This window comes from Garra rufa, chromosome 22, assembly GCF_049309525.1.
Source record: "Garra rufa chromosome 22, GarRuf1.0, whole genome shotgun sequence".
NCBI classification, from domain to species: Eukaryota; Metazoa; Chordata; class Actinopteri; order Cypriniformes; family Cyprinidae; genus Garra; species Garra rufa.
Genome location: NC_133382.1, coordinates 26220102 through 26235441, shown reverse-complemented (window position 1 = coordinate 26235441; position 15340 = coordinate 26220102). Strand labels below are relative to the sequence as shown.

Below are 15340 nucleotides of genomic sequence, written 5' to 3'. Positions count from 1 at the left end.
CCTTTCAATTAACACAGTAGAGCATAACCATGTTTCAAAACTATAGGAACAAAATATAAACACATAAAGTGTTTTAGCACTCATTTTTTTTATATATATAACAGATTTAGTCCCATATTAACGATGGTGGAAGGTTGAAAAAAAAAAAACTCCAACGCTGACCACACGGTGGAGCAGTTGTTCACTAACGTGAAGATGTATATTTGAACATATGGGAAACGTTATTCGTAATGATTTAATCATGGAAAGAGCCACTACTTATTGATTTATCTAGGTCTCTATTGTGAGAAATCATCTGATGAGAGTCCTATAATTATACTGAATGCACATGGGAATCTGCTGACTAATCTTAGTTAATTAATTTTTTAAGATGGACATTTAAGTATAGACATTTGTCATACATCTAAGCACGTAACCTATACAAATGAGCACATCTCTGAATTACTCAGATGACTACTGGCTGGAAGAAGAGAGTGATATATGCATGACTGAGTTGTCTGTTATCGAGACTGTCCTTGTTATGCAAGAATGGATTTGGCATGTTTGTCTTTCATAGAACATAATGTCCTGAACCACTAATTGACCATTAAACAACAGAAGAATCTGGCCAGGGAAATTATGCACATTATGGATTTGTCCCCGTGTGTCCTGAAAAAGATCAGTGAGGTAAAATTCCATAGATTTATCTAAGGTTTAACTTCATTTAATGTGATTCAAGTCGACTAATTCAATTTAATGACTTGGCAAATGTTATTAATTTATTACAACAGGTTGTAACTTGTGTAGTTGAAACTCAAGTTTTCAATTTTACTTGAGATTTTGTATAGTGAAGTCAAATTAATAGGTTTTAGATTATTAATTCAATACTTGACATTCGGATATTTATTTGGTGTTAATGAACAGATGTCGCGAACCACACAGTGGTCAACACACACGTGTTTACGCCTCTGACTGAATGCTTATTTTTATAGGGCCAAGAGCAGCATATGGCCCCGCCTCTACATGCTATAGGACGGATCTGTATTAGTAATAGGAACCTCGCGCTCTGATTGGCTGTTGAGTGTTCTTGGAAGAACAGCTGCCTCTGAGATTATCATATAGCCCACGTCTCAGAACATTCATTATAAACATCGTGGCTATTGAAAAATCTGGATCTCTGCTGATATATCTGGTATATTTCGGTTTCAATCCAAAATGAAGTTCGTCAGGTTTATTATGAAGAATGCTGCTTTGGCCAGTGCTCCTCATCACATTGAGCACTTCTCCAAATTTTCACCTTCTCCACTTTCTATGAAACAGTTTCTGGATTTTGGTGAGCGCTCTTTGTACTGTTTTATATTGTTCGTTTATGCAATCGTATGCATAAGGAATAGCTTCATATAAACGATGTTTATTGGCCATAAACGTGGTCGTGTGTGGTCGGTTCCATTCTAATGCAACTTCATTTTATTATTTTGCACTATAGCACGTGCATGACTATGTAGCTGCATTGCATGTGTTGTTTAAATCTGCTGCATGCAAAAAATATTTGGTATTGCTCTACCAGAGCTATGTCCGATTCGAGAACAAATTGTTCTTAGATTCGAATCTTTTCAGGGAACCGGCTCACAGAATCGGTCGGAAGTTGTTTACGAATCTTACTGAACTATTAAACGAAATAAATTTTAAAAAATCTATAATTTAAACTTAAACTGAGTGGATAGTAGGAGAATTTGTAGTAAATCAAGGACAACCAAATTATTTAAAAAGCTAAATAGCAGAAATCCTATAAATAAAACCTACTGGAACTAATTTTCTAGTATGTTATTTTGTCGTTTTTAATAAATAGATTAAGAAATAAAATTCATGTAAATACATTTTGGTGTTGTTTAATGTTTTAGGAGCTGAAGGGCTGCAACTAACAAAACTAGGACACAAGTAATTACATTAAACATTCTTAATAATACAATTTAATCGACAAAGCCGACATTTTTCAATGTCTTTCACTTAATTTAAACATTTATAATATATTACAGCAGGTCAGAGACGAAGTAATGAATCAGTGGTTCAATCGGTTTTCTTAGAAACAAAATAATGTTCGAAAGAACCGATTCGCGGGAAATGACTCGGAATTATCTTCCTGCTGTTCATAGGCGTGAAGTGTTGCATCATTTTAACCGCTGTTGGCTTTGTTTGCAATCACTGTACCTGTATTCGAATGTGTTTAATTGCATTATTTATGAGCAACGTGCATACATTTTAGTCCCAAACCCATACCATTATACTAATCAATATTTATAACATGTCGCGTTCGTGTGTTTACCAAGCTGCCATTTATTTATGTTACATGTTGCTTTCCTCCAGGTTCTACCAATGCATGTGAGAAAACGTCTTTTGTTTTCCTGAGACAAGAGCTGCCTGTACGTCTGTCAAACATCATGAAAGAAATAAACCTGCTCCCCAAAAGATTAATTGCCACTCCTTCTGTACAAATGGTTCAAAGCTGGTGAGTTAAACAACATGTTAATGCATTTATAATCTGATCAGATTTGCTGTAGCAACGACATATTGTTTAAAATGCGATCAGTTGGTCAGAAACGTGGTGTTTATATTTAGTATGACACGTAAACACCGAGGTCTACTTGAGACTTGGCCAAACTCTGAACTTGCTCAGCGTGTGAACTTTGCCCTATATCCAGTGTCAGGGTGGGAGCTACACTTCTTCAAGGAGGGAATTTGTTGTGAACTTTGGCCTACTTTCACTACCTCGTGTTTTAACGCGTCATACTTCCCTCCTTGTTGCCTTTTAGGAAGAGTGGAAACTTGGAAACTTAAGCATAGGCACAACAAAACAGTCTTCCATTAATATGCATGATATGCAACTGTTTAACGGTTGTTTTTCCACAGATATTAGGTCAGTGTTCTTGTAAATGCATCTGTTTACTAGTGTAATACTAGTGTAATACAAACACTAGATTAACATATTATAGATGAATACAGAATATAGTTTAATTTTTGTTATAATATTACATTTCTTTACATAAATTCAATCCTGCTTCTTTCGTTTGTCTGCTAAGGTATATACAGAGTTTAATGGATATCTTGGAATTCTTGGAGAAAAGTCCAGATGACCAAAGTGTATTAGAAGAGTAAGTAGAAATTAAATAGGTAAATTTCATGAACACACAGATGTCATGATCAGGGCTGTGGGTCTCCCCTCAGCCTCCTGAGGTCGCTGTTCACACTGCACCTTTGATTGCATTCACCTGTCTTTGTCATTAACACTGATTTCACTCACAGCTGTTCACTATCTGGACTATTGTATAAAGACACTCACATCTCACTCCTGCTTCATGTCTGCATTGTCTTTTGTCCTCTATGTTATTTTGTGTTCTTGATATTCCCTGGACTTTGATCGTGCTCTTGATTTTGTTATTTTGTGTTTAAGTTCACGTTCAGTTTGTGCCGTGTTGGCTTTTTGTTTGTTTCGTTTTGTTATTTTCATTAAAATTACTTTCCTGCATTTTGGACCCAGACCCATCATTACTCACACGTGACAGAATGCAGACATCGATGATGGGTCCAGCGGGGAGAATTTTTTTTGAGGGGGCAGCAACCACCTGCTCGGTTCCGGACACTCAGGGGATGTCGTTTGAGGCGGCGTCGGCAGCTCGGTTCGAGTTCATCTACGCCTGCCTGGCGGCGATGGACACCCGCAGTGCCGAGACGGCGCGGAAGCGCCCCTGCTTTGCAGAGGAGGTGGTGGTGACCGCTCTCTCTGCTCCTGACGCGGAGGTGACCGCTCTCTCTGCTCCGGACGCGGCGGTGACCGCTCTCTCTGCTCCGGACGCGGCGTTGACCGCTCTCTCTGCTCCGGACGCGGCGGTGACCGCTCTCTCTGCTCCGGACGCGGCGGTGACCGCTCTCTCTGCTCCTGACGCGGCGGTGACCGCTCTCTCTGTTCCTGACGCGGCGGTGACCGCTCTCACTGCTCCTGACGCGGCGGTGACCGCTCTCTCTGTTCCTGACGCGGCGGTGACCGCTCTCACTGCTCCTGACGCGGCGGTGACCGCTCTCACTGCTCCTGACGCGGCGGTGACCGCTCTCTCTGTTCCTGACGCGGCGGTGACCGCGTTCTCTGTTCCGGACGCGGCGGTGGCCGCTCTCTCTGTTCCGGACGCGGTGGTGACCGCTCTCTCTGTTCCTGACGCGGCGGTGACCGCGTTCTCTGTTCCGGACGCGGCGGTGGCCGCTCTCTCTGTTCCGGACGCGGCGGTGACCGCTCTCTCTGTTCCTGACGCGGCGGTGACCGCTGATGTTCCTCTAGCGGCGAGGCCAGCTCGCGTTCCTCTGACGGCTGTGCCCGCGGACGTTCCACTGGTGGCGAGGCCAGCTCACGTTCCTCTGGCGGCGAGACCAGCTCACGTTCCTCTGGCGGCGAGGCCAGCTCACGTTCCTCTGGCGGCAGTGTCCACTCACGTTCCTCCGCTGCACGGGCCTGGCCCGCCATCCCTCCCCCTGAGTTGCCTTCCTCCGTGCCTCCTCCCTCCAGACTTTGGGAACGTCTGGGAGCCGTTCCTTAGGGAGGGGGTACTGTCATGATCAGGGCTGTGGGTCTCCCCTCAGCCTCCTGAGGTCGCTGTTCACACTGCACCTTTGATTGCATTCACCTGTCTTTGTCATTAACACTGATTTCACTCACAGCTGTTCACTATCTGGACTATTGTATAAAGACACTCACATCTCACTCCTGCTTCATGTCTGCATTGTCTTTTGTCCTCTATGTTATTTTGTGTTCTTGATATTCCCTGGACTTTGATCGTGCTCTTGATTTTGTTATTTTGTGTTTAAGTTCACGTTCAGTTTGTGCCGTGTTGGCTTTTTGTTTGTTTCGTTTTGTTATTTTCATTAAAATTACTTTCCTGCATTTTGGACCCAGACCCATCATTACTCACACGTGACAACAGAGATCTGATCTCATCATCATCCAGTCTGTCTGGAATGACATGAAGAAACAGAAACTGAGACAGAATAAATCCAGAAGAAACCTTGAAGCATCTTGTCATTTAGTCTGTCTCAGTTTGTTCTGTTTCTTCATGTCATTCTCAGACTGGATGATGATGAGATCAGATCTCTGTGTGGAGCACTGGCTGTTGTCACTGGATTATTACAATTAATGGCAAAATAAATGTTTGGAAATGTAAACTGGTATTTACTACAGAAAAACATAATAACTGATTTAAAGCCTAACCCTAACCCTAAGCTGGTGAAAATACTAGTGTTCTAATAATTTTGGCCACCACTGTATACAAATAGGATTTATTGTCAAACTACTTCTTAAGTTGTTTCTTTCTTTTTAGTTCTTTCCCTTTGATTTTGGGGTCAAATATGACCCAGATAAGTTCTTCATTGTTCACTGCACATTTTAACACTCTTGAATATGCACACAGGTTTGTGAATGCTCTGGTCAACATCCGAAACAGGCACAATGATGTTGTACCTACTATGGCCCAAGGTGTGATTGAATATAAAGAAGTATTTGGTCAAGATCCAGTCACCAGTCAGAATATTCAGTATTTCCTGGACCGTTTCTACTTAAGCCGGATATCAATCAGAATGCTCATCAACCAGCACAGTAAGCACAATATTCAGACCAAATAATGATCCTCGTTTCTTAAGTTGCTTATATTAATGTTGTTTTATTGGGTTTTTCAGCTCTTGTATTTGATGGAGCCACAAATCCAGTTCACCCCAATACTATTGGCAGCATAGACCCTCATTGTCAGGTGGCAGAAGTTGTTAAAGGTATATTATGCAAAATCTATCTACTTTCATTGTGATCAAAGAACAAACATGTATAGTGGGTGTTTGTTGCAATTGTGCTACTCAAAATCAGTGAACCATTTGTTTAGTCAATATATATACTGTGCATTGCGAAAGTATTCATACCCTATAATTTTTTTTCACGCTTTATGTTGAACCTTATGTTAATCTGCTTTAAATTACTTTTTCCCCCCACATGAATTTATAATCCATACACCATAATGACAAAGCACATACCGATTAGTAACAACTTTACAAGTTTATTTAAAATAAAACACAGAAATAAGTATATTGCATAAGTATTCATACCCTTAATTCAGTACTTCACGAGTTCACACTTACATATAATAAACTGGGAATGGGTTATGCGTATTTGGCGAGCTGTCCGATGGAAGGGCTCCGAGCTCGGAATTTTGGCCTGAACTCAGAATACCCCCCCCCCCCCCCCCCGTTAGGACAGAAATAGTTGTAAGTGTGGAGAAGGGGTGGCGGAGGGATGCTAAAAATCTGTCAAGGAACAGAGGTGAGGCTGCGGTATAAATACACGTCTGTTAATTAGGTTGATTGCTGATTGCGCTCCTCGCGTTCATTGTTAATTATCTGAACGTGCTCCTCCTGAACTTTGTTAATAAAAACATCATTTAGTTGAAGCACCTTTACAGCCTCAAGTCTTTTTAGTTATGACGTGACACGTTTTGCACATCTGCATTTGGCAATTATCTGCCATTCTTCTCCTCACCTCTTCACCTCTGAAGCTCTGTCAGCTTGGATGGGGCTGACAGACATCTTTAGGTTTCTCCAGAAATGTTTGATTGGGTTCAAGCCCAGGCTGTGGCTGGGCCACTCAGGGACATTCACAGAATTGTCTATAAGCCACTCTTGCTGTGTGCTTAGGATCATTGTCCTGTTGGAAGGTGAAACTTCTGCCCAGTCTAAAGTACTAAATGCTTGGACTAGGTTTTCATTAAGGCTATCTCTATATTTTGCTGTGTTGAGCATTCCTTCAACAGCCCCACAGCATGAGGCTGCTACCAGCACACTTTACTGTTGGGATGGTACTCTGGTTTCTGGTTTCCTTCAAACATGATGCTTGGAATTAAGATTCATCAGACCAGAGAATCTTGTTTCTCACAATCTACAATCTCAGGTGGCTGAGGGAACCCACAGCCCAGAGTCATGACAGTTTCAAACTTCCATTATGGATAATGGAGGCTACATGCTTCTGTGAACCTTCAATGCAGCAGATTATTTTTCTGAACTCTTCCCTAGATCTGTGCCTTGACGCAATCGTGTGTCTGAGCTCTACAGGCAGTTCTTTTGACCTCAGGGCTTGGTTTTTGCTCTGATATGCATTTTCAGCTGTTAGACCTTTCATTGAGAGGTGTGTGCCTTTCCAAATCATAGTCATTCAAATGAAGTTGGCATAGGTTAACTCCACTCAGAGTGTAGTAACATCTACAAGCGATATGAATGCTCCTGAGCTAAATTCCAAGTGTCCCAGATAAGGGTATGAATACTTATGCAATAGAATCATTTCAGTTTTTTATTTCTAACAAATTTACAAAGTTGTTACAAACCTGTTTTGTGCTTTGTCATTATGGTGTATAAAGTGTAGACTGATGTGGAAAAAAGTAATTTAAAACAGTTTAACATAAGGCAAGGGGTATGAATACTTTCGCAAGGCACTGCAGATATACACATATACACTCTTTTATTACTCTAAAAAATATTTCATCATCACATTTTTTTTTTTATGCAGATGCATATGAAAGTGCCAAGATGCTGTGTGATCAGTACTACCTCAGTTCACCTGACCTGGTGCTTCAGGAACTCAACAGTAAGAACATATGAATATCATTATGTTAGATAGTGTAAAAAATCACAATATATAGGCTAAGATACATGATACTATATTTATTCCATCTATTGGTTCTATTTGTCCCATGTATAATTGTTAAGAGCTTAGCAGTGATAATGTGTTTTAGCAGCTATTGACAATATTGACACTGTGACTGTGTTCTCCTATTTACAGCTGATAACAAGAACCAGCCTATTAACATAGTGTACGTGCCTTCCCATCTGTACCATATGCTGTTTGAACTGTTCAAGGTGAGCTGTAGCCCATCTCATATTCTGTCCTGAAACAATGCTGTTTAAGGCAGGCTAAATGTTGTCATGACAATATGCTTATTTTCCCAGAATGCAATGAGGGCAACCATTGAGAACCATAAAGAAGACAGTAATCTTCCACCCATTCAAGTTATGGTGGCCATAGGAGGAGAGGACCTCACTATCAAGGTGATTTTAATTTAAACGACTGTAATGATTTGTTCACAGAAGCATTATTGCAGTATGATGTAAACAAATTATTAGAGTAAACCAAATTTCCAAGGCAAATATGCACATTTTTATCTCAAAGTTTTATTCTGAGTTTTTAATTTTAATTTCCTGGTTTATTACATTTTGAAACATTTAAAAAAATCTGGTGAGATGTATCCCTGAAAATGTTATTGTTGTTGTTTTTTAAATTTAATTATCTTTTTTTTTTTTTTTTACCTCAACTCATAAAAAGTGATTCTACAGTCGTGGCCAAAAGTTTTGAGAATTACATAAATATTGGAAATTGGAAAAGTTGCTGCTTAAGTTTTTATAATAGCAATTTGCATATACTCCAGAATGTTATGAAAAGTGATCAGATGAATTGCATAGTCCTTCTTTGCCATGAAAATTAACTTAATCCCGAAAAAAAACTTTCCACTGCATTTCATTGCTGTCATTAAAGGACCTGCTGAGATAATTTCAGTAATCATCTTGTTAACTCAGGTGAGAATGTTGACCAGCACAAGGCTGGAGATCATTATGTCAGGCTGATTGGGTTAGAATGGCAAACTTGACATGTTAAAAGGAGGGTGATGCTTGAAATCATTGTTCTTCCATTGTTAACCATGGTGACCTGCAAAGAAATGCATGCAGCCATCATTGCGTTGCATAAAAATGGCTTCACAGGCAAGGATATTGTGGCTACTAAGATTGCACCTAAATCAACAATTTATAGGATCATCAAGAACTTCAAGGAAAGAGGTTCAATTCTTGTTAAGAAGGCTTCAGGGCGTCCAAGAAAGTCCAGCAAGCGCCAGGATCGTCTCCTAAAGAGGATTCAGCTGCGGGATCGGAGTGCCACCAGTGCAGAGCTTGCTCAGGAATGGCAGCAGGCAGGTGTGAGCGCATCTGCACGCACAGTGAGGCCAAGACTTTTGGAAGATGGCCTGGTGTCAAGAAGGGCAGCAAAGAAGCCACTTCTCTCCAAAAAAAAAACATCAGGGACAGATTGATCTTCTGCAAAAAGTATGGCGAATGGACTGCTGAGGACTGGGACAAAGTCATATTCTCCGATGAAGCTTCTTTCCGATTGTTTGGGGCATCTGGAAAAAGGCTTGTCTGGAGAAGAAAAGGTGAGCGCTACCATCAGTCCTGTGTCATGCCAACAGTAAAGCATCCTGAGACCATTCATGTGTGGGGCTGCTTCTCATCCAAGGGAGTGGACTCACTCACAATTTTGCCTAAAAACACAGCCATGAATAAAGAATGGTACCAAAACTCCCTCCAACAGCAACTTCTTCCATCAATCCAACAACAGTTTGGTGAAGAACAATGCATTTTCCAGCACGATGGAGCACCGTGCCATAAGGCAAAAGTGATAACTAAGTGGCTTGGGGACCAAAATGTTGAAATTTTGGGTCCATGGCCGGGAAACTCCCCAGATCTTAATCCCATTGAGAACTTGTGGTCAATCCTCAAGAGGCGGGTGGACAAACAAAAACCCACTAATTCTGACAAACTCCAAGAAGTGATTATGAAAGAATGGGTTGCTATCAGTCAGGATTTGGCCCAGAAGTTGATTGAGAGCATGCCCAGTCGAATTGCAGAGGTCCTGAAAAAGAAGGGCCAACACTGCAAATACTGACTCTTTGCATAAATGTCATGTAATTGTCGATAAAAGCCTTTGAAACGTATGAAGTGCTTGTAATTATATTTCAGTACGTCACAGAAACAACTGAAACAAAGATCTAAAAGCAGTTTAGCAGCAAACTTTGTGAAAACTAATATTTGTGTCATTCTCAAAACATTTGGCCACGACTGTAGTCTTATGCAACTAGAGCCATCGGTCTTTTTCCCATCAGTAAAACACCTGCTGTTGCATAACATAGTACATGAGAGCAGACTGATCTTGTTTGGTTACCTTGACTATGATGATCTGAGTCCTGTACATGTTAACCAGACAGTTGTCAGGGGTCAGTGTCACGGCCAGTGCCTGCGTGTCTGTCTGGCATCTCGCCCGCTTACAGTTAACCCAGTTTTTTTGTCTGTTTTTCACTTGTTCATATTCTGATTCTCTTTTAGTTTGAGTTTATTCTAATAATGTAGTCTTTTTCTTTGTAGATGAGTGACCAAGGTGGTGGAGTTCCTTTCAGGAAGATGGAGAATCTCTTCAGTTACATGTACTCCACGGCACCAAAACCCCAGATGGATGATAAACAAAGGGCTCCCCTGGTGAGACGAATGCACTTAATGTGCATTGCACATTAAATACAAAATAGGATTGCAAGTGTCCAGTTTACAGGGTTATTATAGTTACCTAAAACCATACAAAACATTTTTGTTACTTAAAATAAAATAAGCATTAACTGAAATAAATATAAAAACGTTTTTTGCTTTTTTGTTTAGTTCAACTATTTTACTAAAAGGCATTATTTAATTTCATTTTGCTTATTTTGATGTATTAAAATAACTAAAATATAAGAAATAAAATCTATATGGGCATAAACAAAAACTAATGAAAATGACAAAAACACAAAATTACTAAAACTTTAACTTAAATTAAAACAACGTTAATAAAAACTACGATAGTATCGCAATGATGGTTATAACAATGCCTCTTTATAATATTTGCCACCTTTTCTCCACAGGCTGGGTTTGGTTATGGGTTGCCCATTTCTCGACTCTATGCCAAGTACTTCCAGGGTGATCTTCAGCTGTACTCTATGGAGGGCCATGGCACTGATGCAGTCATTCACCTGAAGGTACATTTAAACCCTACTTCGTGAGATACTTCACCTAAAAATGAAAATCTAAATTTCTGGTTTTGTTTTTCTTCAGAAAATTTAAATTCTGTCATAATTTAAGTCATTTGGTTGTTCCAAACCTGCTTGCCTGACTTTCTCTTGTGGGACAAAAATAAGATAAGAAAAAAAAATATATATATATATATATTTTGTCCATGCAGTGGAAATCAGTGGGGTCTAATGTTGTTTTATCTTAGGATTGGAACAACACTTATTACAGATTTGGAGCTACAGTCAAACCAAAATGTATTCAGACACCTTCAACATTTCTCACACTATCACAGGTTATTCACGGTAGTTTAGAAAATGGTAATAAAATGTGACAAGAACTCGGGTAAACTGTGTCAGGACAAATTCATCTGGATAATGTCAGGTCACTTTGATAGAAAGGTATGTAATGAATTAGGTTGAATAGCTGTCAGCTGTTAAATTTAAGTACAAAATTATATAACACCAATTTAGGTCAACCAATTACCAAGCAATGCTTAATTGTGTTCAGTCTGTAGTGTGAAAAGGTCACATTAGCAATTAAAGAAAAAATACTTAAGCAAAACATGGTCAGGTCAAAGTGTCTGAATAATTTTTGGTCCCAAATGTTTATTTATTTTACTGGTAGTCCACTGTAAAAAGAATTTGTGGGTATAATATGTCACAGTTTACTTTATTTTGCTATCCTCACTTATATAAATGAACTGTAGTGTCCTGCACCCACTAGTAAAAAAATATTCAGACACAAGATATAATTTTTAATAAGTTTGGTTTGACTGTATAGACCTTAGTCATATTGAACTTTACACAGATGAAAACGAGGCAGAGAGGCATAAACTTACAGTCTTTACACTGGCATGTGCTGTATGAAAGTCTACAATCATATATAACTCACATCTTTCAACACTGCTTTGTCGAGTTCTTGTCTACTGACTTTTTTTTTTTTTTTTTTTTTTCCCGAAAGAGGATGCATCAGCTGCAAAAAAACTAGGGCCCTATAAAATCTGTTTTATTTTTTCCCAAATTCCATTATTTGTCTGGATTTAACAGCAATTTATTAAATGTTTAACAAAAATAATTTTTTAAAGCCCTATGAAGTTTCTTTTAATTCTCGAATTCAGTTTCATTTTTACCGAATTCTATATTTCCGTAAATTAATAATTAATTTATTATTATTTTATTTATATATATTTTTTCCCCCAAAAGACTGTGTAGCTTATGTATTTTTCTGGGCAATAAATTCTGGTAAATATTCTTTAAAAAAAATAATGTTTTAATAATTTTATTAGTAGTAGTAATACATTTCTGTCCCAGTTTCTTCAAGTTAAACTAAACTTTTATTTTGACTGATTGCTGTGAAGACCTTTAAGTTTTGGTTTTTATCACAAGAAACGGTAAAATGCTTATAAAGTGACTCTCTGAGAAGTTTTAGAGATTGTTTATGTGTTTGTGTACTCGTATATTTAGGCTGCAGAGGCTAAAAACAAAGCACCCTTCGGTATGTGTGTAGTAAACAAAACCGCACGTCTGCGCCATTCATTCAGAGACATGCAGTTTTTTATATAGCATTTTTGCAGGTCAATATTCAGAGACACTAGTCCATATTGCATTTTGATTAAAGTGTACTTTGCATTTATTAATTCAAAATTTGGTAATTATACAATCAAAATAAAATTTGATTTTTATGACTAGATTTACATGATTGTGACCACGTTTCCAGCGGAAATCATATAGCTTTAAACAACAGTACAATCCACTGAACGCTTCTGCCCCTTACAGCCTCGTTTCCATTCCTGTCAGACTTAAATATACTGCTACCCTGACTAAAGTTCATTCCTTGAAAGCCTTCAGAAGACATTTTTCACATTTAAAAATGCTTGCTGTATATGAGAGATACTTTGCAAAGTGTTGTAACAGATTACATCATCTGTTTTCTCCCTCAGGCTTTATCCACTGACTCAGTCGAGAGGCTCCCGGTGTTTAATAAGACAGCTCGACGAAACTATGAAGTCACACAGGGGGCAGATGACTGGTGTGTCCCCAGTCGAGAGCCTCTGGACTTGGCTGTGTTCAGACTGGCCAAGTGAAAGCAAGCATAAAGCTTCCAGGAAGGATACAGGACAGTTCTATGACCGACTGACATGAGTGAACGGAGATGGCCATAGTGTCCACATGGCTGAGGCCCAACTCACCACTCACTGTGAAGCCGCGTAGTCTCTCAGCAATACTGTAGATGTCGCATGCGATTGGTTTTCCTCTGCACCATGACTGTATCATTACTTTTTTTGGTTTGAGAAACTAGGCTTTGTCACAGTGTTACCTTAAACAATACTAACTTGTATGAAGTGGGACAAAGTGCCAAGTAAATCTGCACTGAACTGCTCTTCCTTTTTTGGAAGACTGTTAAGTGTGAAGTGAGCCAGACGGACAGTTCACGAAGGTCATCCTCACTGTGTTAGAGGAGAGGGCCATCTAGACTGGTGGAACCAGCACGTACCAACCGGCTTGTGCCAAGAAACTCAAGAATACATGAATTTAGAGATCAAGGGCCAAGATGTGGTGATAAAAACCAATATGCAACACATAATGAATCATTTATGTTAAAGTCTACTAGGAGAGCATGTTGCAATGCTGAAATCAAGGAACACTTGTAATTAAATGACTTTGATTGCTACTGTTGAAGTATTTCTATTCAGAATGGCCAAAAGAGAAAGAGATTGGAGGCCATGATTCTGACTGTATTATGTCAATGTGATCCTAGGTGTTTCCTTACACCAGAGCTAAAGAAGGGGATCATATAAGTAATTGTGTTTAAAACCAGAATGTACCAATAATCTTATTGATTTAAACTTGAAACACTTAGAACTTATATGCACCGAGCATTTCAGACAGTGTTTTGTGCATGTTTATTTTTAAACATGCTGAAGCATTTTAGATACCTCCTTGACTGAAGTTAGCTTGTCAACTTGACGACCTTTGCTCAGCTGTTGCCCTTTTTAGTTTTGTGGGCCTTTGGCCACTAGTTCTCTGTGATATTATATAGCATGCAACCAGAGCTTCTCATTTTAAGCCTTCTCGTTTGAGAGCATGCCTACTGTATTAAATCAACCCTCTGCTTTGAACTTGCACCATACAACCTTACATGTAAGGACCATATTTTGTGTATTTATATTTTTGTTTTTGTTGTGTTACCCTTGAAAATCTAAACTTTATTTTTGTAACAAGTTTTTCATCTTAAGAAAATTATGTGTATAGAATGGAAATAAACACAAGTTTTGTGGAAATTTTGCACTGAAGTAGTCATTTATGAGGTAAAGGAATAGTTTAACTTAGAATTAAAATTTGCTGAAAATTTACTCACACTCAGGCCATTCAAGATGTAGATGAGTTTGTATTTTTCCATTACATCACTTGCTCACCAATGGATGTGAATGGGTGCCGTCGGAATGAGAGTGCAGAACAGCTGATAACAAAAGCATTGATAATCCACAAGTAATTCTCACAATTCCAGTCCATCAATGAACATCTTAAGAAGTGAAAAGCTGTGTTTCTATCTATGGTTAAAACTTAAGACTGTTGCTCTCAGCTAAAATATGAGTCCTTTAATCCATAATATTGATTTCTCCAGTAAAAAAAAGAATGAGAAGGAAAGTATGCACAGATCAAGCACTGTTTACAAGTGACAACAGTCCATAATATTTCTAAATAAATGTGTTGGTGGATTTTACTGGACAACAGATGGACGTTTTCACTTTAGGAAACGTTAATAGTGCTGTCAATCGATTTAAAAACAAATATCTAATTAATAAAAATTTTCTGAAATTAATCACGAATAATTAACACTGAATTTCAAATTAAATATTAGGGATGTAACGATATCAAAATCTCACAATGCGATAATATCTTGATATTGAAGTCCATGATGCGATATTTATTAGGTTTAAAAAAAAAAAAAGAAAAGACAAAGACTTGGAAAAACAAAATGAAAATTTTGTACATTTTAAACTAAAATTATTATATTGAATGCACTTTGAGAGTTCAAAATTAAGAGCTCCAACCCATGTTCTTAACAAATTTTTTTTTTTTTTACAGTGCCTTGCGAAATTATTCATACCCCTTCAATCTTTTCACAGTTTGTTATGTTGCTGCCTTATGTTAAATTACTTTAAATTACTTTTCCCCACATCAATCTACACTACCTACTCCATAATGGCAAAGCAAGAAATAGGTTTTTAGCATTTATGCAAATTTATTAAAAATAAAAAACTGAAAAGATCCCGTTGCATAAGTATTTATATCCTTTTCTGGGACACTCGAAATTTAGCTCAGGAGCATTCATATTGCTTCTAGATGTTACTACACTTCGAGTGGAGTTAAACTGTGGCAAATTCATTTGAATGAGAATGATTTAGAAAAGCACACACCTC

The 15340-nt window shown here is 38.5% G+C and overlaps 1 protein-coding gene across 1 annotated transcript; it reads left to right on the top strand.

Moving 5' to 3' along the window:
* Positions 1-1097: 1097 nt before the first annotated feature.
* Positions 1098-14197, top strand: pdk2a (pyruvate dehydrogenase kinase 2a). The gene is made up of 11 exons (XM_073828219.1): positions 1098-1312; positions 2344-2485; positions 3057-3128; positions 5430-5614; positions 5695-5784; positions 7562-7639; positions 7835-7911; positions 8002-8100; positions 10243-10353; positions 10770-10883; positions 12857-14197. The coding sequence occupies exons 1-11, from the start codon at positions 1195-1197 to the stop codon at positions 12998-13000; spliced, it is 1230 nt and encodes a 409-aa protein (XP_073684320.1). The 5' UTR covers positions 1098-1194; the 3' UTR covers positions 13001-14197.
* The last annotated feature ends 1143 nt before the right edge of the window (positions 14198-15340 follow it).

Coding starts and splice junctions, on each gene's coding strand:
- pdk2a (XM_073828219.1), top strand. CDS start 1,195: ATGAAGTTCGTCAGGTTTATTATGAAGAATGCTGCTTTGGCCAGTGCT. Junction 7,912..8,001: donor TGCTGTTTGAACTGTTCAAG/GTGAGCTGTAGC, acceptor TTATTTTCCCAG/AATGCAATGAGGGCAACCAT. Junction 10,354..10,769: donor ATAAACAAAGGGCTCCCCTG/GTGAGACGAATG, acceptor TTTTCTCCACAG/GCTGGGTTTGGTTATGGGTT.